This window comes from Eschscholzia californica, unplaced genomic scaffold (genome assembly GCF_041429995.1).
Source record: "Eschscholzia californica isolate CP2 unplaced genomic scaffold, dmEscCali1.0.p SCAF_3, whole genome shotgun sequence".
Classification (NCBI taxonomy): Eukaryota; Viridiplantae; Streptophyta; class Magnoliopsida; order Ranunculales; family Papaveraceae; genus Eschscholzia; species Eschscholzia californica.
In genome coordinates this window covers 45,695,564-45,720,137 of record NW_028238420.1, presented here as the reverse complement: position 1 = coordinate 45,720,137, position 24,574 = coordinate 45,695,564, and the positions used below count along the sequence as shown (strand labels likewise).

General features: G+C 35.9%; 5 protein-coding genes across 8 annotated transcripts; 4 read left to right on the top strand and 1 right to left on the bottom strand.

Annotated features, from left to right (window-relative positions):
- Positions 1-378: 378 nt before the first annotated feature.
- On the top strand, positions 379-2,357 carry LOC147550828 (F-box protein At1g20360-like). The gene is made up of 2 exons (XM_086670737.1): positions 379-579; positions 1,007-2,357. The coding sequence occupies exons 1-2, from the start codon at positions 507-509 to the stop codon at positions 2,131-2,133; spliced, it is 1,200 nt and encodes a 399-aa protein (XP_086526863.1). The 5' UTR covers positions 379-506; the 3' UTR covers positions 2,134-2,357.
- A 5,192-nt stretch (positions 2,358-7,549) lies between these two features.
- On the bottom strand, positions 7,550-8,471 carry LOC147550827 (uncharacterized protein At2g29880-like). Its single transcript, XM_086668504.1, has 2 exons — positions 8,280-8,471; positions 7,550-8,062 (listed from the first exon to the last, which is right to left on the bottom strand). Exons 1-2 carry the CDS (start codon positions 8,469-8,471, stop codon positions 7,550-7,552), a joined length of 705 nt encoding a protein of 234 aa, XP_086524630.1.
- Positions 8,472-9,613: 1,142 nt separating this feature from the next.
- Positions 9,614-14,908, top strand: LOC147550826 (F-box protein At1g20360-like). Of its 4 annotated transcripts, none has more exons than XM_086670733.1 (3): positions 9,614-9,944; positions 10,354-12,997; positions 13,643-14,908. In XM_086670733.1, the coding sequence occupies exons 2-3, from the start codon at positions 12,925-12,927 to the stop codon at positions 14,773-14,775; spliced, it is 1,206 nt and encodes a 401-aa protein (XP_086526859.1). In that variant the 5' UTR covers positions 9,614-9,944; positions 10,354-12,924; the 3' UTR covers positions 14,776-14,908. The 4 variants fall into 4 exon arrangements, with proteins under 4 accessions (XP_086526859.1, XP_086526860.1, XP_086526861.1 ...); XM_086670734.1 differs by having other exon boundaries at positions 9,702-9,944; positions 12,838-12,997; XM_086670735.1 differs by having other exon boundaries at positions 9,702-9,944; positions 11,654-12,997.
- Positions 14,909-16,521: 1,613 nt separating this feature from the next.
- Positions 16,522-18,369, top strand: LOC147550825 (F-box protein At1g20360-like). The gene is made up of 2 exons (XM_086670732.1): positions 16,522-16,736; positions 17,119-18,369. The coding sequence occupies exons 1-2, from the start codon at positions 16,568-16,570 to the stop codon at positions 18,249-18,251; spliced, it is 1,302 nt and encodes a 433-aa protein (XP_086526858.1). The 5' UTR covers positions 16,522-16,567; the 3' UTR covers positions 18,252-18,369.
- A 1,854-nt stretch (positions 18,370-20,223) lies between these two features.
- Positions 20,224-22,013, top strand: LOC147550824 (F-box protein At1g20360-like). Its single transcript, XM_086671753.1, has 2 exons — positions 20,224-20,318; positions 20,800-22,013. The coding sequence occupies exons 1-2, from the start codon at positions 20,246-20,248 to the stop codon at positions 21,918-21,920; spliced, it is 1,194 nt and encodes a 397-aa protein (XP_086527879.1). The 5' UTR covers positions 20,224-20,245; the 3' UTR covers positions 21,921-22,013.
- The last annotated feature ends 2,561 nt before the right edge of the window (positions 22,014-24,574 follow it).

Genomic DNA, 24,574 nt, shown 5'->3' with positions numbered 1-24,574 from the left:
TTTTGAAAAAACCTCGTCTTTTAGTGAATTCACATCAACTGGACATTTTAGTGGCCACCGAGCTGGGCACTCTAGCATCTGTTTTACTACTATCACATTAATATTTTTGTGTTATCCAAAAACTTAAAAATAAAATTTATGTATGGCATGTTTTATCTCTTATCTACTCTTTAAGTTTTTCAAAACATTACGTATCAGCACAATAATCACTTCCAGCGTTGATGCTACGCTCGGCCAATATCTCGACCGAATTTCGGCCGGAGTACTTGGCCGGTTCTCTAACTAGAACTTGCCAGTCCAAGTACCCGGCCGGGATAATGGCCCCGCAGAGGATCATTTTTTCATCTCTTATTTCTTATTAAAGAATTTTAAGGTATTGAGATTCACGAAAAATAGAAGTTGATATATTTTGTGACCAATCCGAGAGGGAGAGGAATTTGGACGGGAACTCTTATAAATAAGACTGGTTGATTTGCTTATCGGAGAAGCAAACACCGGCACTAGTCATGGACGGAACAATGACCTTAAAACGCAAGATTACTGATTCCCAAAGCAGCAGGATTGTAAAAACCAAATTAGGTAAATCATCATCATCTCTCTCTCTCTCTCTCTCTCTCTCTCTCTCTATGTAGTTTGATTATGATTTCCGATTAGGTTTCTTTTTAGTTTCTGAATAATGATGATTAATCCTGTTGTTTTATAGGTTTCTTAAAACCTTCATCTTTCTTTCCGTTTGTATACACTGACTTGAAAATCACAAATCAATTGCCATCTTCAATCTTTCTAGCGCCTAAAATTGTTGATTTTGAGCATACTGTAGACAAAATTTTCATGTGGCTTTCGGTGATTGGAGCAAAAGTTGATACGAATTATTGGAAGCTCTAATCATGGGAAGCCACATCTTATTTATGCCAAGTCTGCCAGGAATTTCTTGTTCCCTAATGCTATTATATTTGGTTATATGGTTTCTGAGTTTCTCGCTTTTTCTATCTTTTTTTGTGTGCAGATACGTCTTGTATACCAACCACGGTCATGGACGACCTTGACGACAATCTCCTCAGTGAAATTCTAATACGATTGCCTGCAAAAACCGTAGCCTTATTAAAAGTAATAAACAAAAGATGGTATTCCTTGATATCTGATCCTTCCTTTGTGAATACACATACTAGTCTTCAAACTAATCGAGATGCTTCTAGTTATTTCTCAAACTCTCGTTTCTTTAAAAGTATCATCCGGCTATCTTCGGATTGTTTTTTTCCCCATCTCTTCCCTAAATTAACCCTTTATCTAAGCTCACTTAAACAGTTTGGGAGTAGTTTACACATTATAGGTAGTTGTCACGGACTTCTTTTAGTTCAGCTTGAAACCCGTATTAACATTTTCAACCCTTTAACCATGAAACAACGACTGATTCCTTGTCTTCCTTACAAACAACTAAAGTGTTGTTATGGATTGGTCTTTGGGCCAACTTCCTCCTCTCCATATTACTATAACCAATACAATGTAGTTTGCTTGGTCGTAGCATATAAGATGATTAAATTCAAGATTTTCGATCGGAAGGAAGGACGATGGAGAGATTCTGAGAAGAGTTCGAGGATACTCTATAGTAATGGATCTACCTATTACTTGGCAGGTAAAGTATCTAGCCCTGTTTGCTTTCGAGGGATTATACATTGGTTAAATGGGAACGGAGATATTGTTGCTTTCAATTTGGATAAAGAAGAGAGTAGATTGATTGAAATACCTAAAAGCGTATCTGAAGTGGTGAGAAGTGCTCCATACAGTTTCTTCGACATTTTTACTTGGCTTGGACTTGTAGAAGATGAAATTAATCTTGTAGTGATTACTCCAAAACATGAAATAGTAGTTTGGGTACTCTATGATTATGAAAACAATAAATGGAAACTTAAGAGAAAAGAAGTGATAAAAACGAATACTAATAGTCTAACTAATATTTGGCCCATGTTCTTCGATGGCGAAAGATTGGTTTTACATGTCCAAATCAAGTACAAGGATGGAAATTTGGAATCTACATTGCAAGAATACGATATGAGAACTAGTGTTTCAAGACCTTTACATTACGACTCCCTTGGACCAATTTATCCTGATATAAGCACTCTGACCAAGGTTTAGACCCACCAAATTTTAAATTTGTGAAATTTAATTGTGGTAAGAGTTTAAATTTAATTTTTTTTCTTTTTTTTTTTTGGAAATGTAAGAATTTAATTTTAGTTTTATTGTAATTAGAGGTATTGAACACTTGGATGCATAAGAAGCTTTTAGTTATACTGTTATTAAAAGTGGATATCTCTTTTCTTGTAAAATTTATCATGGACTTGACCAATTGCTAGTCAAAATTAACTTGGATATATGTTTTTCTCTTGAGTAATTGTTGTTCTTCTTCTTATGAGTAATTGTGGCGATTATTACAAGTCTGCTCGCAGGACGCAGGTTCAACCTTGTAATAAGGTTGCTTCTAGTGATGTGGAAGCATGAAGGTGAAGAATACGATGGAATTTTCTTTGTATTTGTGACATTTTGTTAAATACATCGAAGGGCTAAAAGTATCACTAGGTGGAGGTATTCACAAGGCCTCAAACATTCGTTTGATTTAGGACCAGACTGCTCCTTGCTTCTGACATAGGGACGACCGGACGACATCTATAAGGAAGATCATGGGGGAGAAACATTGCCATCCTAGAATTTTTCTCAAACCTAAGTACTCAGGACCATTAACACTTTCAACTTGACTAATCTTCTACCAATAGCATTGGACTCACAGTTTGATGTTTACATTTTTTCCTACACTTCTCTGGCTAACTTCTTTCTTTTTTTGAGAAATCGACTACGATCTCTCTGGCTAACTTCTTAAATGATGGTTATACCATCTAAAATATATATTTTTCTTTTTTTGAATGAGTGAGTGATCCATTAAATCAAAACTAAGGTCCTTACAAAAGTAGAATATGAGGGATAGTACATATGAACGTGATGGAGACCATCAAGATGGGCCTCACGGCCGAACTAGTTAGAGGGCCTCATGGCCGAATCCATTAGGGTTAGAGTTTAGGAGTTTCCATGTTTTAGTATTTCCTACTAAGTCTAGGTTTAGAAGTTTCTATATTTGAGTATCTTTGATATTTAGGATTCCTAATTTGAGTCTATCTAGAAGTTTCTAAGTTCCTATAAAAGGAAGTCAGGTCTGTCCTTGTTATGCAGATCAGAGAATATTATGAATCAAGTTTATTGTTAATCAAGTTTATCGTTTATTATTAATCAAGTTTATCGTTTTGTTCTTTACTTTATCAGTTTATTACGTATTTTATCAGTTTATTTACGTATTTTATCATTGTTATAATGGTGGATTCCATTACTTTTACGCTTCCGCAACAATCTACATCAGCTGGTATTCAGAGCTTTAAGAATCTGGGAACAAATAATTTTTTTTCAAAGACTTCTCATCTTGAATGTTGGAATAATCTTCCGCGTTTAGGTTGGGATCCTTTAAGAGATGCACAACAACTCTATGTTGATCGAAAAGATCAAAACAAAATTAATTTCGATTCCAAAATTCCTATGTTTGATTATCAATATCATATAGATTTTTGGATTCAACAGATGGAAGATTGGTTTATAAACCAAGAAGTCCATGACGAAGATAAGGTTTTTGTCATCGAACAACACTTGTCTAAAAGAGTCTATGAAAAATTCAACAAGATGCAATGGAGACTCATTGATCAAGGAAAAAAATTCGTCGATGATTGGACTACATTGAAAAGCATCTTTAGGTATGTTTTTCTTCCTTTAGATGAATATTTTTCTTATGTGGAGACAAAGATTGAATCCAGTAGACAGTTCTCGAATGTTACTTCGGTCACTGTGTTCAATGGTATTGAAGAAGTTCTTGACAAAAAAAATAAAATTTTCTCAATGACGGAGGAACAAGAAGAACAAAGTGAATTATCCTCTTTTAGCTTGAAAAGGTCAGTTCATTCTAGTTTAGATTTGATTAAGCCATATTCGAGTTTGGTTTATAAGCAACACGAAGATGAACGTGGGAAGATCGTTCAAGTGAAGAAATTCAAGGTTGATTTTTCAATAAAATATTATGTGGTGTTTGTGGTCTTCTTCATCAAATTAAAAGATGACGGGAGATGTTGCAATTTGTTGGAAGTTTCTTTCCTACATTTATTTTTGCAAGATTCTTTGCACCGTTCGCTCGAAGTGGGAATTAAGGATTGCATTGTTGAGTCTCACTTGAGGGCAAGTTCGTTCTCGGTCGGGGAGTATGATGGAGACCATCAAGATGGGCCTCACGGCCGAACTAGTTAGAGGGCCTCATGGCCGAATCCATTAGGGTTAGAGTTTAGGAGTTTCCATGTTTTAGTATTTCCTACTAAGTCTAGGTTTAGAAGTTTCTATATTTGAGTATCTTTGATATTTAGGATTCCTAATTTGAATCTATCTAGAAGTTTCTAAGTTCCTATAAAAGGAAGTCAGGTCTGTCCTTGTTATGCAGATCAGAGAATATTATGAATCAAGTTTATTGTTAATCAATTTATCGTTTATTATTAATCAAGTTTATCGTTTTGTTCTTTACTTTATCAGTTTATTACGTATTTTATCAGTTTATTTACGTATTTTATCATTGTTATAATGGTGGATTCCATTACTTTTACGCTTCCGCAACAATCTACATCAGAACGACAAAATACAAGTTGATCCTCTTATTAGCGGTAAGGGACTAAAAGAAGCCGATGCTAACATATGAGAGACTTCGTTGGCGTTTTGGCTACAATGGGCGAGGCGCACATGTGTCGTACTTAATTCCACGTAGGAACTTCCACTTCCCCCTTGGATTCTCCATGGGGCCATGACCCATCAGATAGCTAGGATGAATACTATAACTTTAGAGTCTCCTTCCATTTCCAAATCAGTTAAATGGAGTCTTTCAGCCAAATCCAACCTTAACGAGAAAGCCTTCATCTCGCTATGAATGGCCGAAATGGGAGAAAAGTTCGAGTAGCTTCCTTCATAATGGTACCATTGGAATCTCTAACCACCTCTGCAGCCGCCGCTTTATCTGCTCTGTAAGCTCCGTCAACGATGATTTTCAAGCTTCTTTCAGTCAGAGGGATCCAAGCATTAACCTGCAAAAAACAGAAACATGAAGAAGAGAAGCAGATAGATGTTTGTTCCGATGTGGTTTTCCACTAGATGCTGCTCAGATCTATTGGTTTGTATTGAAAGCGAAACTCATTTCGAGCTTTCCACCAGATCCACAATAGCACAAGTATATGCATATCATACTCTTTTTCCATCTTGTGCAATGTTTAAATAAACCATAAATTCCACCGTTGTTGGGAATTGAACCTGGGACCTCTAGGATTTTAGAGTTCATGTCAACACTTTCAACCACTTGTGCAAGCAAATGTTGACTAAAATTACTCCCAACAAATATGTTTGGCGCATATATAGTTTTCAAATGTTTGGCCCGTCTGCTTATAGCCCTCACCCTCTAATTGTTTACTATTGGAGTAGTAAAGAATTTTAGGGCCCGGTATTCGTTAAGATCTTTTTACTAGAAACTTAAAGTCCGGATCTTCGAAGATCTCAAATGTTTCGGGACAAAAATTTATTAAAATTTTGAAGGTCCCGGAACTTTTAAGTTGTGAAAAAATTTTATAACATTTTTATCAGGGACATTGAAATTCCTGGATCATTAAGTTCTGGAACATTTTTATTAGAACTTTAAGTTCTAAGACCTATTTTGTTAGAATTTTGGAGGATCAATTTTAAATCTAAGTCTTTCAAACAAATGGTTAACATTAAAACAAAAGATATTATTCTATATACTTATTTCTTCCTCATTATTGTTACGCAAAACGAAATGTAATAGAAAAAAATGAAATATTTTGAGTTTTTTTGTCCGTAAAACGTGATAATAACTACTAAAATTCGACGATAAAAAAAAGTCAAATGTTTGGCATATAACTATATGACTCTGTCATTCCACATTCTTTCAGCAATACTATCTCTCCAATCACCAGCTTGTTGTCTTTGTTGTTCTTGAGTTTGAATCTCTTCATCATAATCTTCATCCGGGATACACTCATCGGTTTCTTCTTCATCTGGAGCAAATTCATCTGAACTGCATTCTCTTCGAATAAAGTTATGCAATCCTGCACATGCTAAAACCTATTGTGCTTGTGATTTAAACGGAAAGGATGGAGCAGTTTTGAAAATTTTGAATCTCGCTTTAAATACACCGAATATTCTTTCTATCGCGGTTCTGGACGTCTTACTCCCAAACTCCCTTAAATGGTATCGAACTCCTCGATATGGTGTCAAAAATTGAGGACGATTAGGATATCCGGCATCTGCCAAATAATATTTACCTACAACAGAAATATTTAAATAAAAAATATATATTCATATATCATCAAATCAAAATATATTAAAATGAATTTCGGTAAAAATAAAAATTATCTTACCACGCGGCACTTTAAATTCACCGCTTCCCTCTAAAGCATCTTTTAGTACTCTTGCATCATTTGCTGATCCTTCCCATCCACTACGAACATATATGAATTGCAAATCAAAGGTGCACGCCGCCAAAACATTTTGTGATATAATTCCTTTTCTATTACGATATGCAACCGAATTTTTTATTGGTACCATGGCCGGAATATGTGTACCATCAATCGCTCCAACACAATCCTATGTTTCAAACATAACATGATTGATAAAGTTAACTTAAGAGTATAATATAAAATTAAATTAACTTTAATCCAAAAGAAATTTATTTGATTACCAGAAAGTAACGATTGAAGCGATCATCTGTTAGGATCTTCATTGAGGTGGTCGTTGGAGTTTTCACCATTAATTCCGGAGCTAATAAGGTTAACGCTCTCAACACTTTATTGAAGTTTATGCTTGTACAAAATTTAGATCTATCAAATCTTTCTCAAGTTACTGAATAACTATTATTCTGACCAACCGTTAAAAGAAACATCCCAAGCATCTCTTCCACACTAACATAACGAGTACCCATTAAAAGAAACTTCTCTTTTAAAATTCGACATAACTTGAGGAATGTATCTGGATACATCCTATAAATCTCACGAAACTCATCAGGGGAATCACTTAATTTTTGTTGGATATAAATGAATCCTTTACTAGAGACTGACTTTCTTTGAGCATTAGGTGCATGTAGACAAAAATTGCAAGTAAATGCGATTGCACGAATAATAATGTCATTGTTACTATTTATGTTTTCAACATGTTCCTCACCTTCAACATTATCTTCATAATCCATTTGATAAATCCTAACAAATAAACAATGAAATAAAATACGTCAAAAACATTATAACATAACCCTTCTAAGATTGCTCAATATAAAAAAAAAAACATATAGAAAACCATATAAAGTAAATAATATCTTTAAACGATATTGTCGTTCCACTAACATAAATAAAGCATAAAATAGAGTATTTGAAGCATAAACAAAACAAACTAAAATAAATCTTAAACCCTAAACTCCAAAGTATCATTTATCAAGCTCCGATAGTATCCAATTTTTTCGCTCATCCAGATTCATCATGGAAAACATCATTTTCTGCTCCGGAGATTTTAGAAGTTTTGCTCCTTCCATTTTCATTGTGTAGTCCAAATCAGGAATCTCATAAAGTGCTTTACACCAATCGTTTGGACTCTTTGTAGTCTGAACAAGTTCTTCAAGACTCAGAGCCATTCTTTCACTAACTTCTTCATAGTGTGTCCTTGCTCGTTTTCGTTGGACAGGTAATTTGCTCCTACTTGGTTGATTTGATCTATAAGTATTATCCTCAATGTTTGGAGGCGCATAGCGTTGGTCACAATTAATACTGTTAGGAAAAGGGTCTAAGTCGACCTCGAAGTTGTCGACATCAATCCCTTGTAACCCCTCGACTGATGCTTCACAAGCATTATCTCCAAAAGCTAAAGACCCTCCAAATATTGTGCACCAATCCTCGTATTCTGGATATCTGTCACTCCGGTAATCCTTAGCATTAGGGTGTTTCTGCAATAAACTACTTGGATCAAATATTTTACTAAGAATTTTATTACAGTTACTTAAATTAAATTTTATGTTTAATTACCTTAAAATATTCTTCTCAAACTTCTTGCGGAGCGGTGATCTTACAGGTGGTTGCATCCCAACCAAATCCAGAGCATGAAGCCATTAACTCTTTAATTTGTTTATACTTACCTCTCCACTTCTTAATTTTACTACTTACATGTTCTGATGTTTTATTACCGTTACACTTTTGATTTAGAGCTGGAATAATTACTTGGTCATAGTACGTCTTTGAAAGTGCACCATCTTTTCCGTATTTACCGCTATTCATGGCTTCAACAATAAGTTGAAGTAACACTTCATTTTCAGTTGGAGCCCATTTCATATACTTTTTTGTTGTCTGTGAACTCATCTAACAAAAATAAATAATAATTTAAATTAAATTATCTTACTCAACGAAATACTAGATAATACTACAATTCAAATAATGATTTACATATTTTTTTTTAACTTATTTTTTCAACCAAATCTCAGGATGATCTATACTTGAAGTTTTCATGATTAAATCTTACTTTTTTTCTTGAGTTCTGATTTATTTAACTATGCTAGTCTAGTAGTTTTATTTTGGCACAAAAACCTAGCCTAATAGTTTTTTTGTTGAGGAAGCTTAATAGTTACCAACCTAAACTGTTGAATCTGTTGAGGAAGCCTAGTAGTTTTTTGTTTTGGCACAAAAAAAAATATTAATTGATTAAGTATACATGAAGAAAGTACATGCAGTGAAGAGACTTACTACATTAAAGATAACCATCATAATTTTCTAACCCTACAAGCCTAATAACATTAATGTACTAGTAGTTGTTTTCTAACCCTACAACAATAGTCTTATAAAAAAATCCATAAAATCATAGTTAGTAGCTGATGACATCATCGGGTACATTTTTTTTTTTGCTCAACAGTATCCTTATGTTGTTACTAGTCAAATCAATTCCCTATAAACCCTATAACCCTAATCATTGGTCTTTGCCTATAAACCCTATAAACCCTAATCATTCTTCTTTGTTTTGCTTTGACACGTACATACACATTGAATATTGCTCTGTTTTTAAATCAATGTACAACTAGTTAAGGTTGTTCAATAGTAAAAGTTTCTAGCAATAAATTCTTACCTTAAGATTAGCAAGGAGAGAGACAAGAAGGAGACAAGAAGGAAAAAGTGGTGGAAATACAACCGTAGGAGAAGAAAAAGTAGGGTTTCACATGGTCTATTCGTTATTTATATAAATTATTAGAAAGAAGTTTTTTATTTTTGTCTATTTTAACCCAATATTTTCATGTACACCCAAGTAGAAAGAATTTCAAAGATCCACCTAAACTGGTGAAACTTTGGATTTGACAAAATTACTATAAATTTGTCTCCAAAAGTGCTTGGGTCGGATCTTTTGCTAAAAGTTCTAAATTTTTTTCTAAAAAATGAATAACGCGGAATTTTAAAGTTCTTAAAAAAAAATCCAAACCAATAACACTAAACTTCGAAGTTCCCAAAATAAGGTCTAAACCAATAACGCTAAACTTCAAAATTCTTAAAAAAAGACTTGAACCAATAACACCGATCTCCAAAGATCTTAAAAAAAAAGTCTAAATCAATAACACCAAACTTCAAAGATCTTAAGATCTCACGAAAGCTCCGATCGAATAACCCCCACTTAGGCTCCAAAAAAAAGAAGTTGAAAGCTTTTCAGCAATCGGAGAGGGAGAGAATTTTAGGGCTTCTCCAAGAACACCAGACAGGCATACACGGGAACCGGGGCATTCGCCGGAAAAATGACCTCAAAACGTAAGATTATTACTTCCCAAAGCAGCACGACTGTAACAACGAAAACAGGTACTTACTCATCATCATTCTCTCTCTCTCTAGGTAGTTTGATAATGAACTTCCTGTTAGAACTCTTTCTTGTTTTTGAATAATCAATCAATCAATCCTGTTGTTTTTAGAAAACCTTGGTCTTTCTCTATGTTTGTATATTATACTGATCTGAAAACCCTCAAACCAATGCCCATCTTCAATCTTTCTTGGCGCGTCTAAGATATAATCTTGGTTTAATCAATTCTTGTGTATTATTTTTCGGCATCTTAATTGTACATATATATATTTGCATGTGGTTTTCGGTATTGGAGCAAAAATTGATACTACGAATTATGCTGAATTTGAGAATTTTCTTGTTCCCTAGCATTATTGTATTTGGTAATTGGGTTTGTGAGTTTCTCGCTTTTTCTATCCTTTTTGTGCGTAGATTCCTCATGTATGCCGACGACCGTAGTGAACAACAACAACCTTGATGACAATATCCTCAGTGAAATTCTAATACGACTGCCTGCTAAAACCCTAGGGAGATTGAAAGTTATCAACAAAAGATGGTATTCCTTAATCTCTGACCCTTTCTTTCTAAACAAACATACTAGTCTTCAAACCAATCGAAATGCTTATACTTATTTCTTAGACTCTTATGCTCCTGCTGCAAGTGTCATCCGGCTATCTCCCTATCCCTTTTCACTCGATATCCCATCTAAAATCACCATTCCTCTAGGCTTACCTGAAGAGTATGGTAGAGCATTCATTTTAGCTAGTTGTCATGGCCTTCTTTTGGTTAAGCTTGAGTTTCAAAAGCACATTTGTGTTTTAAACCCTTTAACCAAGAAAACAAGACTTATTCCTTCTCTTTCTTACAAAAATCTGAGGTGTTGGTATGGATTGGTCTTTGGGCCAACTTCCTCCTCCCCACATTACTATAACAACTACAATGTAGTTTGCTTGGTCGTAGGACATAAGATGTTTAAATTCAAGATTTTCGATCAGAAGAAAGGACAATGGAGAGATTCCAAGAAGACTTCGATGATAATCTATGGTAATGGGCATAAATATTACCAGGCAGGTAGAGTATCTACTCCTGTTTGTTGTCAAGGGATTATACATTGGTTAAATGGGAATGGAGATATTATTGCTTTCAATTTGAATAAAGAAGAGAGCAGAATTTTTGAATTACCTAAAAGCGTATCTGAAATGGTGAGAAGTGCAGACAAAAGGCATAAGACTTTTACTTGGCTGGAACTTGTAGAAGATGAAATTAATCTTGTAGTGATTACTCAAAAACATGAAGTAGTAGTTTGGGTACTCTATGATTATGAAAACATCAAATGGAAAATTAAGAGAGAGGTTGTGTTAAGAACATGGACTACTAATAGCATAGCCTATATCCAAGCCATGTCTTTTGATGGTGACAGATTGGTTTTAAACGTCTCAACTGGCTACGTAGATGGAAAGTGGGAATATATTTGGCAAGAAACCGATATAAGATATGGTTTTGCATCATCTTTTCCTTCTAACTCTACTACTGCACAAATTTATCCTAATATAAGCACTCTGACAGATGTTTAGACCCACCAAATTCGAAATATGTGAATGTAATTGTGGTAATTGATGTTTTGTTGCAATTAGATGTATTAAACACTTAGATCCATCAGAGGCTTTTGTAGTTATACTTTTATTAACAGCAGGTAACTCTTGAATTATTGTCCTTCTTTCTTTTGTCATAGGCAGTCCTTTTGGAGTGAAACAGAGAAGAGGGGTGAAAGAGTAGCACAAGTATCTCTCTGCCTATTAGGATAGTAATAGGCGGACTCCGACAGTATTTTCATAACTGTATACAGAAAAATGCCTGTCGAACCAAGCCCGTTTCAGAAGTTGGGCTTATTGTAATTGGGCTGCGGGCCGTTGTTTGTGGGGAAATAAAAATAAGTTTGGAGTACAAAATCTAGTTTAAGATCTTCTTTACACTGTTTGTCCAAATCTCACTCTCCTAAATCTTTTGCACTTCCTAATCTAAATCTTAATTGATTCCTCACTTTAACTAATTTTGTTGTTAATCCAACTTGTCAAATAGTTTTTGTTTCGTATCTGGACTCTTAGAAAATACAAAATGGAACAACCCTATGTCCTCTACATGTTTGATTATCACTACAATTACTTGATGGTCGTCAAGATAAACAGTTATGACGTCAACACCAAACACCGGTTGGAGGTAGATGACAGAGAACGGGTCATTTGCGAAGTAGTTTCAGCCTTAGGGGACTACACGTGTGTATTTTCTGCTCCAGCAGATGGGTTGGTCTTTCTAGTGGGCTTGGTGTTGGTATGCTGGCCCAGAGCTGCCTTTTGTGGTTGGGCTTGTTTCTATGACTCTTTAGGGCCACCTTTCGATCCGGGATACTTAATAGGGTTTGGCATTCTTTTTGTTTGATAAGCCGTTTGATCCAGGTATCTGTCAAGGTTTAGTTCTGAACTAATTGTGGAATATCCTTCCTCCCTGGTGACGTTATGATACAAATGGGGCTTACTTCTTTACTTGTTTTTTAATAGCACCGACCACGTATCTCTCCCCCCGCCTTTTGCCTTTTGCAGTTTCACTGCTTCTTATTACTGACTCGGTTGGGTTTTCCAACTCGGCCTTGGCTGACAACCCTAGGTACTAGGTATTAGACTGTTTTTCTTCTGGAAAATGGTCAGATATTATTTCTCTGCTAAGAGAAGTTCGGAGGGTAACTTTGGATCCTTTTGGTTTCGTTTTTTTGGAAGTTCAGAGCGTTCGAGGAAAATTTTGATTTCCTTTTTCATCCTACTTGGGAGATCTTGTGTTGGTCGTTGTTGTTAAACAAATTCAAATTACCATATTCACAAGTTGTCTGGAGTTGGCTACTTATCCGGAATATACTGGATTTAGGGCAGGTTATGTTGGAGGGGGTTCAGATCTGCTTATAAATAAGGCTGGTTGATTTGCTTATTGGAGAGACAAACACCGGCACCAGCCATGGACGGAACAATGACCTTAAAACGCAATATTATTACTTCCCAAAGCAGCAGGACTGTAAAAGCTAAATTAGGTAAATCATCATCCTCTCTCTCTCTCCTTAGGTAGTTTGATTATGATTAACTTCCGATTAGGTTTCTTTCTGGTTTCTGAATAATCAACCAATCCTGCTGTTTTAGAGAATTCTTAAAAACTTCATCTTTCCTTCTGTTACTAAACTGTTCTGAAAACCACAAACCAATGGCCATCTTCAATCATTCTAGCGCCTAACATTGTTGGTTTAGCCCATTGTTGTGATTAACTTTTTGGCTTCTTAATTTTACATATATAACAATATCGTATGTCCCTAGACTATCCTGTTGAAAAACGCTAGGGAACAAGGAATTTGAGCATACTCCAGACAAAATTTTCATGTGGCTTTCTGTGATTGGAGCAAAAGTTGTTTTTAGAAACCCTTTGTCTTTCTTTATGTTTGTATATACTGATCTGAAAACCACAAACCAATTGCCATCTTCAATCTTTCTAGGCGCGCCTAAGATATATTCTTGGTTTAATCCATTCTTGTGTATTACTTTTCGGCCTCTTAATTATGCATATAATAATTATGGGAAGTTGCATCTGATTTCTGCCGAATTTGAGAATTTCTTGTTCCCTAGAACTATTGTATTTGGTTATTGGGTTTTGAGTTTATAGCTTTTTCTATCCTTTTTGTGTGTAGATTCCTCATGTATGCCAACCACAGTCGTGGACGACCTTGATGACAATATTCTCAGTGAAATTCTAATACGACTGCCTGCAAAAGCCGTAGCTGGATTGAAAGTAATGAACAAAAGATGGTATTCCTTGATCTCCCATCCTTCCTTTGTGAATGCACATACTAGTCTTCAAACCAATCGAAATGTTCATAGTTATTTCTCAAACTCTTCTGCTCCTGCAAGTATTATCCGCCTATCTCCCTATCCCTTTTCACCCGATAACCCATCTAGAATCACCATTCCTCTAGGCTTACCTGAAGAGTTTGTGAATAGTAGAGCATTCATCATAGCTAGTTGTCATGGCCTTCTTTTGGTTAAGCTTGAGCTGCAAATATACATTTGCATTTTAAACCCTTTAACCAAGAAAATAAGACTTATTCCTTCTCTTCCTTACAAACAACTAAGGTGTTGTTATGGATTGGTCTTTGGGCCAACTTCTACCTCTCCATATTACTATAACCACTACAATGTAGTTTGCTTGGTCATGGGACATAAGATGATTAAATTCAAGATTTTCGATCAGAAGAAAGGACGATGGAGAGATTCCAAGAAGACTTCGAGGATAATCTATGGTAATGGCTTTAACTATTACTTGCATGGTGAAGTATCTAGTCCTTTATGTTGTCAAGGGATTATACATTGGTTAAACAAGAATGGAGATATTATTGCTTTCAATTTGGATAAAGAAGAGAGCAGAATTTTTGAAATACCTAAAAGTGTATCTGAAATGGTGAGAAGTGCAGACAAAAGGCGTAAGACTTTTACTTGGCTTGGACTTGTAGAAGATGAAGTTAATCTTGTAGTGATTACTCAAAAACATGAAGTAGTAGTTTGGGTACTCCATGATTATGAAAACAACAAATGGAAAATTAAGAGAGAGGTTGTGTTAAAAACATGGACTAATAGCATAGCCTATATCCAAACCATGTTTTTTGATGGTGACAGATTGGTTTTAAACGCTGCAACCGACTACAAATATGGAGATTGGAAATATATTTGGCAAGAAACCGATATAAGATATGGTTTTGCATCATCTTTACCTTCTAACTCCATTCTACAGATTTATCCTAATATAAGCACTCTGACAGATGTTTAGACCTACCAAATTCAAAATATGTGAAATGTAATTGTGGTAATTGATGTTTTGTTGCAATTAGATGTATTAAACACTTAGATCCATCAGAGGCTTTTAGTTTTACTTTTATTAACAGCAGGTAACTCTTGAATTATTGTTCTTCTTTCTTTTGTCATGGGTACTCCTTTTGGAGTGAAACAGGTAAGAGGGGTGAAAGAGTAGTACAAATATCTATGGCCGCGGCTTTGGGGAATAAAGAAAATTCTCCGGGGAATAAAGACTTTTCTTAAAACTAGTCAAATAAGATTGACTTTTTATGTTTTTTTTTATTGCTAAGGGGCTTCTAATTTTAAAAGATGCTATAAAAAAAGCTCCTCCATCTCATCACCTCTCTCTGCCACTTCATCGACACCTCATCATCTTCTCCCGCGAAAGTCGCCGGCCGGCCAATTTTTCCGGCCGGCGACCTTCAAAACATAATTTTGTTTTTCTCTCTCCTCTCCCTTCTTTTTTTTTTTTTTTTTTACCTCTCTCTCTCTCTCTAGAACAGATCTAGAGAGAGAGGTCTGTTCGTGTCATCACGAACTGAATCTGTTCGTGTTCCATCACGAACAGGCCTCTCTCTCTCTAGAACAGTTCTAGAGAGAGAGAGTTAAAGAAAAAAAGGAAAAAAAAATTAGAGAGAGGGAGAGGAGAGAGAAATTTTTTTTAAAAAAAATATTATGTTTCAAGGTCGCCGGCCGGAAACTTGGCCGGCCGGCGACTTTCGCCGGAGAAGATGATGAGGTGTCGATGAAGTGGCAGAGAGAGGTGATGAGATGGAGGAGAACTTTCAAAAAAAATGTATTCTGTATTCCCCATAAAAATTTATTCCCTGGAGAATTTTCAAAAAAATCTAGATTCCCTCGAGAATTTATTCCCCGGAGAATTTTTTTTATTCCCCAAAGCCGCGGCCATATCTATCTGCCTATTACAATGGTTGCGCGGACTCGGTCGGTTTTTTCGTAACTGTATACACAAAAATACCGTCGAATCAAGCCCGTTTCAGAAGTTGAGCTTATGGTAATTGGGCTATCGGCTGTTGTTTGTGGGGGAAATAAAAATAAGTTTGGAGTACAAAATTTTAAATGAAAATTTGTAAATTTAATAAAAAAATTCTTGGAGCACCATCTCTCTCTCTCTCTCATCATGTTCTACCAAGTTTCAAGCAGGTCTTTCACCACAAGCATTGTAATGTATGTTGTAATAAATATTAATCTAGTTTAGTATCTTCTTTCCACTGTGTCCAAATCTGACTCTCCTAAATCTCTTGCACTTCCTAATCTAAATCTTAATTGATGTACCGTTAACCTTTGTAAATTCTTAATCTCTCACTTTAACTAATTTTGTTGTTAATCCAACTTGTCAATTAGTTTTTGTTTCTTACCTGGACTCTTAGGAAATACAAAATGGAACAACCCTATGTCCTCTACATGTTTGATTATCACTAAAATTACTTGATGGCCGTCGAGATAAACAGTTCTGACGTCAACATCAAACACCGGTCGGAGGTAGATAACCGAGAACGGATCATTTGCGAAGTAGTTTCAGCCTTAGGGGACTACACCACACCTGTGTATTTTCTACTCCAGTAGATGGGTTGGTCTTTCTAGTGGGCTTGGGGGGTGGTATGCTGGCCCAGAGCTGCCTTTTGTGGTTGGGCATGTCTCCTTAGACCAACCTTTCGATCCGGGGATACTTAATAGGGTTTGGGCCTTGTTTTTATCTGATAAGCCTTTTGATCCATGTGGATGGTCAAGTTTAGTTCTGAACTATGAGAGGGATAAGGAGAGAAGTTTGGAGAGAAACTCTTATAAATAAGAATGGTCGATTTGTTTGTTCATCGGATAGGCAAACACCAGCACCAGCCATGGACGGAACAATGCCCTTAAAACGCAATATTATTACTTCCCAAAGCAGCAGGACTGTAAAAACCAAAATAGGTAAATCATCTTCCAATTAGGGTTTCTTTCTAGTTTCTGAGTAGTCAGTCAATCAATCCTGTTGTTTTATAGATTTCTTAAAAACTTCATCTTTCTTTCTGTTACTAAACTGTTTTGAGAAACCACAAACCAATGGCCATCGTCAATCTTTCTAGCGTCTAAGATTGTTGGTTTGTTGTGATTAATTTTCTATCCTCTTAATTTTCATGTGGCTTTCGGTGATTGGAGCAAAAGTTGATACGAATTATTGGAAGCTCTAATCATGGGAAGCCACATCTGATTTATGCCCGAGTCTGCCTGGAATTTCTTGTTCCCTAACGCTATTGTATTTGGTTATATGGTTTCTGAGTTTCTCCCTTTTCCTATCTTTTATTGTGTGCAGATTCTTCATGTATACCAACCACGGTCATGGACGACCTCGACGACAATCTCCTCAGTGAAATTCTAATACGACTGCCGGGGAAAACCGTAGCTGGATTGATAGTAATCAACAAAAGATGGTGTTCCTTGATCTCCAATCCTTCCTTTGTGAATGCACATACTAGTCTTCAGACCAATCAAGATGTTTATAGTTACTTCTCAAACTCTCCTTCTCCTGCAAGTATCCTTCGGGTATCTTCCGATCGCTTTTCACTCAATCTCTTCCCTAACATCACCATTTCTCTAGGCTTACCTAAAGAATTTTGGAATAGTAGAGCATCCATTTGCGCTAGTTGTCATGGCCTTCTTTTGATTAAGCTTGAAAACTGCATTTGCATTTTCAACCCTTTAACCAAGAAAAAACGACTTATTCCTTTTCTTCCTTACACAAAACTACCTTGTTGTTATGGATTGGTCTTTGGGCCAACTTCCTCCTCTCCATATTACTATAACCACTACAATGTAGTTTGCTTGGTCGTAGGATATAAGATGGTTAAATTCAAGATTTTCGATTCGAAGAAGGGACGATGGAGAGATTCCGATAAGAGTACGATGATACCCTATAGTAATGGCTCTAATTATCGGTTGGCAGGTAAAATATCTAGTCCCGTTTGCTTTCGAGGGATTATACATTGGTTAAATGGGAATGGAGATATTATTGCTTTCAATTTGCATAAAGAAGAGAGTAGATTGATCGAAATACCTAAAAGCGTATCTGAAGTGGTGATAAGTACTGCACACAAATTCTTAGGGATTTTTACTTGGCTTGGATTTTTAGAAGATGAAATTAATCTTGTAGTGATTACTCCAAAACATGAAATAGTAGTTTGGGTACTCTATGATTATGAAAACAACAAATGGAAAATTAAGAGAAAAGAAGTGATAAAAACGAAGACTGATAGTATGATTAATTTTCGACCCATGTTCTTTGATGGTGAGAGATTGGTTTTACATGTAAAAATGAACGGCAAGGAAGACGGATTTTGGAATTCTACTATGCAAGAGTACGATATAGGAACTGGTGCTTCAGGACCTTTACGTTCCAACTCCCCTAGAACAATTTATCCTAATATAAGCACTCTAACCATGGTTTAGACCCTCCAAATTCGAAATTTATGAAACTTAATTTTGGTAAGAATTTAATTGATGTTTTATTGCAGTTTGATGTATTAAACACTTAGATGCTAAGAAGCTTTTGTAGTTATACTGATAATTGACTTGACTAATTGCTAGTGGAGATTAACTTGGATATATGCTTATCCGAGAGGGAGAAAAAACTAGACAGAAACTCTTATAAACAAGACTGGTGGATTTGCTTATCCGAGAGGCAAACACCGGCACTGGCCAATCCCATGGACGGAACAGGGACCTTAATACGCAATATCATTACTTACTAAAGCACCAGAATAGCCTTTTGGTGGTGGAACTAGTACATGGATATTGATGTCTTGTTTGTTCTTTGGGGTGGGCATTGTTTCATTGGCAATGCATGGGTCGTCTCAAGTTTAAAAAGCGTATAATATTTTTTTCTCCATCCACCATTATTACCATTATTTTTCCCCCATCTTCTTTTCTTTCTCTATATTTTCCTCTCTCTCTTCTCTGCTCTCTCTAGTTTTTTCTGTCGTAAAAAATCGTTGTTGAATTGGTTCAGAGAAATCCCAACCAGTATGAACTGGTTGGGATTTTCCTAAACTAGTAACTAGTTTTGGGGTCTAGATTTTCCGGCGAAAGGAAGAATCCCCAAACCAGTTTGTCGGCGAAAGAATCTTCCCCTTAGCCGGATTAGATAAAGAGAGGAGAATAGAGACAGAAGAGGGAAGAGTAGAGACAGAAGAGAGAGAAGGAGTAGAGAGAAGAAAGATAAATGGAGGTTGTGGTTTTGGGCCGAGAATTACATCCGACTTTGGTCCGATTTGATGATGTGTTATGACACCTCATCAAATCAGACCAGTTGGCAAACAAAAAAAAACTTTTTATTTTCAAATTTTTAAAAGACCAAAAAAACTTTTAGTGAGAGAAAAAAGTAGAGTACCCCGATGAGATTCAAGAGGGAGATTGACACTCAATCGGATGAAGAGTTCATACATCTGACCAAGATCTGCTGCAGTACCGTCAGACTAAACAAGAGCCTTAGGGCGACTCCAATGTGGGGGAGCTTGGGGCTCCCAATTTGAATTTGGGAGCCCCATCCCCACACGTCCAACCCGGGAGCCCCGGGGTTGGGCTCCCGGTGGGGCTGGGAGCCCCATGCTCCCGGGCTCCCAGCCCCATTTTTGTAGCCGTTGGCTAGTTTGGAACTCCCAACCAATTACCTTTTTGTTTTTGTTCCTTGTTTTTTTTTTTATAATCTTTTAAAAAATTGAAAAACCAATAAACGTATGATTTTTTTTAAATAGCACTTCATTGATTGAAAACCAAATACATAATAACTCCCTACAAATACATAATCGAAATACAGAAAACAAAGTAAAATAACGATAATAATTTCGTATCTTCCCTATCTTCTAACTCTTGTTGAATGATCATATTTGCTAACTCATAAGTATCATCCATTGAACAGAACCAACATGACGGGAACGTGGTCGTTGATCCCTTTCCAGTAACTCTTCTACATACAATCCAAATAAAATTTCATCATCTTCCCTATCTTCTAACTCTTGTTGAATGATCATATTTGCTAACGCAAGTATCATACATTGAAGGGAGAGAGAAGATGTAAAGAATGTAGAAAGAAAATGTAGAGAATATAGAAACAAGATGTAGAAAACTTAATGGATGGGTAGTTGTATTTATAGGCTAAAGCAGACTGACAACTTCTTGTTCTTGTTGTTGTTTTCTTCACACTTCTAAGAAAATTCAATCAGCTTTTTCAATTTGTGCCGAGATCAAAATCTAATTAAAATTCGATTTTTTGTATGCCACTTGGCCCAAATAGACTTTTTGAGAATTTTAAGGTAGTGAGATTCACAAAAAAATAGAAGTTGACATATTTTGTGACCAATGAGAGAAATATGGACAGAAACTCTTATAAATAAGACAAGTCCATTCGCATATCCGAGAGGCAAACACCGGCACCAGTCAATCCCATGGACGGAACAATGACCTTAAAACGCAAGATTACTGATTCCCAAAGCAGCAGGACTTTAAAAACCAAAATAGGTAAATCATCCTCTCTCTCTCTCTCTCCCTAGGTAGTTTGATTATGAACTTCCGATTAGGTTTCTTTTTAGTTTCTGAATAATGATGATTAATACTGTTTTTAACAAAAAAAAAAAGATGATTAATACTGTTGTTTTATAGGTTTCTTAAAACCTTCATCTGTCAGTCTGTTTGTTTACACTGATTTGAAAAACTCAAACCAATGGCCATCTTCAATCTTTCTAACCACTAAGATTGTTGATTTAGACCATTGTTGTGATTAAGTTTTCGGCCTCTTAATTTTACATATATATAACAACAATATCCCTAGACTATCCGTGATTGGAGCAAAAGTTGATACGAATTATTGGAAGCTCTAATCATGGGAACCCACATCTTATTTATGCCCAGAGTCTGCCAGGAATTTCTTGTTTCCTAACGCTATTGTATTTGGTTATATGGTTTCTGAATTTACCGCTTTCTCTATCCTTCTTGCCTGCAGATTCCTTATGTATGCCAGCAATGGTCGTGGACAACCTTGACGACAATCTCCTGAGTGAAATTCTAGTACGACTTCCCGCAAAAACAGTAGCTGGATTGAAAGTAATCAACAAAAGATGGTATTCCTTGATCTCTGATCCTTCCTTTGTGAATGCACATACTAATCTTCAAACCAATCGAGATGCTTATAGTTACTTTTCAAACTCTTCTTCTCCTGCAAGTATCATCCGGTTGTCTTGCTATCGCTCTTTACCCGGTGTCCCTAGAATCACCATTCCTCTAGACGTACCTGAAGAGTTTGTGAATAGTAGAGCATTCATTATAGCTAGTTGTCATGGCCTTCTTTTGGTTAAGCTTGAGAATTGCATTTGCATTTTAAACCCTTTAACCAAGAAAAAACGATTTATTCCTTGTCTTCCTTACAAACAACTAAGGTGTTGTTATGGATTGGTCTTTGGGCCAACTTCCTCTTCTCCATATTATTATAATCACCACAATGTAGTTTGCTTGGTCGTAGGATATAAGATGATTAAATTCAAGATTTTCGATCCGAAGAAAGGGCGATGGAGAGATTCTAAGAAGAGTTCGAGGATACCCTATAGTAATGGCTCTAACTATTACTTCGCAGCTAAAGTATCTAGTCCTGTTTGCTATCGAGGGATTATACATTGGTTAAATGGGAATGGAGATATTATTGCTTTCAATTTAGATAAAGAAGAAAGTAGATTGATTGAAATACCTAAAAGCGTATCTGAAATGATGATAAGTGCAAAGAAAAGGTATCGGAATTTTACTTGGTTTGGACTTGTAGAAGATGTAGTTAATCTTTTAGTGATTACTCCAAAACATGAAATAGTAGTTTGGATACTCTATGATTATGAAAACATCAATTGGAAAATTAAGAGAAAAGTATTGATAAACCCATCGAGACATCGCATAGCTTGTATCCTACCCATGTTTTTCGATGGTGACAGATTGGTTATAAATTTGGGAATCGGCTCCAAACGTGGAAAGCGGACATTTCTTTGGGAACCCGATTTGAGAACTGGTGTCTTATCATCTTTACCTTCTAACTTCATTGTAGAAATTTATCCTAATATAAGCACTCTGACAAATGTTTAGACCCACCAAATTTAAAATGTGTGAAATTTTAATTGTGGTATAAATTTAATTGATGTTTTATTGCAATTAGATGTATTAAACACTTGAATGCCACATTTAGTTATACTTTTGGTAGCAGCAGGTAACTCTTGATTTATTGCTCTTCTTCTTCTTTCATAGCCACTCCTTTTGGAGTCTTTACAACTACAACTATAAAGTGGATGGAAAAGGGAAGAGGGGTGAAAGAGGAGTACAAATATGATGCAGGCGCATCCGGGTCGGACCCGCAAACACACCGCCCATGGCCTAATCGGCCAAGCTAGTAGTTTAGAAAGAGTCATAGTTTAGCAAGATTCATAATGAATCCAGGTTTAGGAAATTACCTTATGTTAGTATTTCTATTAGTTAGGAAGTTTCTATGTTTGAGTATCTTTAATATTTAGGAATCTTAGTTTGAGTCAATCTAGGAAAGTCTAATATCCTATAAAAAGAGGTCCAGTCTGTCTTTTATTCACATGTTGTAGAGAAAACCCATTGAAGTTTAATAAAGTTTACAGTTATTTAGAGTTATTTTATCGTTCTTCGTTCTATTTTATTATCTTTTTTTAATTCCGCTGCGTTCTACATCAAAATATCTCTCTCCCTATTAAGATAGTTGGGCGGACTCAGACGGGTTTTTCATAACTGTATACACAAAAATCCTGCCGAATGAAGCCTGTTTTAGAAGTTTATTGTAATTGGGCCAGGGGCCGTTGTTTTGGGAAAATAAAAAGAAGTGTGGAGTATAAAATTTCAAGTGTAAATTTCTGAATTTTATAAAAATTGCCAACAAAACTTCTTCATCATCTTTTCCATCTTTGACCACCATCTCTCTATCTGTCATCAAATGACCAATGTCATCATGTGCTACTACCGTTTCAATGAGGTCTTTCACCCCTAGCTTTGAAATGTATGTATTATCATAATTATTGTGTGTATATATTAATCTTCGAAATGTTTTGAGAAAACTTCCTTTTTGCCCCAACTCCTGCCACCATTCCTTCTCCATGCAATAATAATTACTGGCAAATTGTTATGTAGACGACCTTTAAATTTTCACTATCTTCCTCCTTCGACCACTACCACTCTCTCTCTATCTCTCTCTCTCTCTCTCCTCTCTACTCTCTGACTTCTCTATCTCCGACGAAGGGGTTCCTCCTTTCGTTGGAGCTCGTTTGGGTTTGAAATCAGAAGAGATCTAGTTCAAAAGCAAACGAATCAAAATCAGATTCGATTGGTTTTGAAACCAGACGAGACCATATGTTTGCTCCGGCGAAGGGGCTCCTCTCATTCGCGAGAGATAGAGAGAAGAGGGAGAGAAGAGAGAGAAAGAAAGAAAGAAAGAAAGGAAGAAAAAAAGAGGGAAGATAAGAGAATAATAAGTGTCGCCAGAATTTGAGGTGGAGGCTATCGGAGTTGATGGTGGTAATGGGAAAGGAAGAAGAAGGAAGAAGCTGTAAAGAATAAGGATTTGGGTGTTTGGAGGAAACAAAAAGTTCAAAATTACTTTTGTTTCCACTTGAAACTTTGCCCCCGAAAAATTTCTTTATTTCTCCGTAACATCAATCTTAAATTTTCAAAAAGATAGGGATAGAAAATAAATGGAAACTTGTATAAATAAAGGTTTTTGCGCCTTTAGTGTTCCCTTTTCTCTCCCTTTTACCAGACAGCTTCTCGGGAAACAATAATCGACGGTAAAATGACATTGAAACGAAAGACTCTTTCCAAAGTGTGAAGAGGGGCGAACCTCTTGATAGAATGGAGAGGGAGGGAGGGAGGGAGGGAGAGAGAGAAAAAGAGAAAGAGAGGATGAGAGTCAGAGTGAGAGTTTAAAGAAGTAGGGAGATAGAGACAATTATTAATTAATTCTCTTTGTTGTATATTGATTGTAAAGTACATGAGTTTCTATATATAGGAATACATAGGTGTATTGGCCGAGTGGGGTTGCGCCGGCGGATCCTTCTCCTCAAGTTGGAGTCGGGATGGAAGTAATTATCAAATCGTCAATAATTTTCTTGAACGGATCCGCTCCCTAGGGCTTTATGAAAATGTCCGCTAACTTGTTTTTTGAAGATGTGAACCTCGTGGTGCCACATTGTTTTTAATCTTCTCATGAAGAAGTCCCTTTCTGCCGTTATCGTGACAGGTCGTTAAAGTCAAATTTTCTATTTGAAAATAAGCCTTGACACGGATTTTCAAGCTCTCACCTCAAAACTTTTTTAAATCATTTCCAAGATTTTTTTTTTTGTCATCTTCCCCTCTATTAGAATGTTGCTAATTGTGCATCATTAATTCATGATAGAGAAAGTGACATTGAATCATCAAAAAACTCATCAACAATTAGAACATCTAAATGAATCCGAACCTTAAATGGGGACCATCTTCATCATCATTAGAAGAAGATCTGACCTTTTTCTTCAACGAATTTTCTCACAAGAAGCTAAACCAGAATTGCAATTTTATATAATAGAAATATATACTCCCTCTGTCTCATATTAAGAGTCCTACTTTGGAACTCCGATTTTTTTTCCATATATTGTGTTCTCCATTTGTATCCTTGGTTATTTTGTAAAAGACTCTTAAATTTATGGAGTTTTCATTTTTTCACCACACTAAAAATTAAAGTGATTTTATTG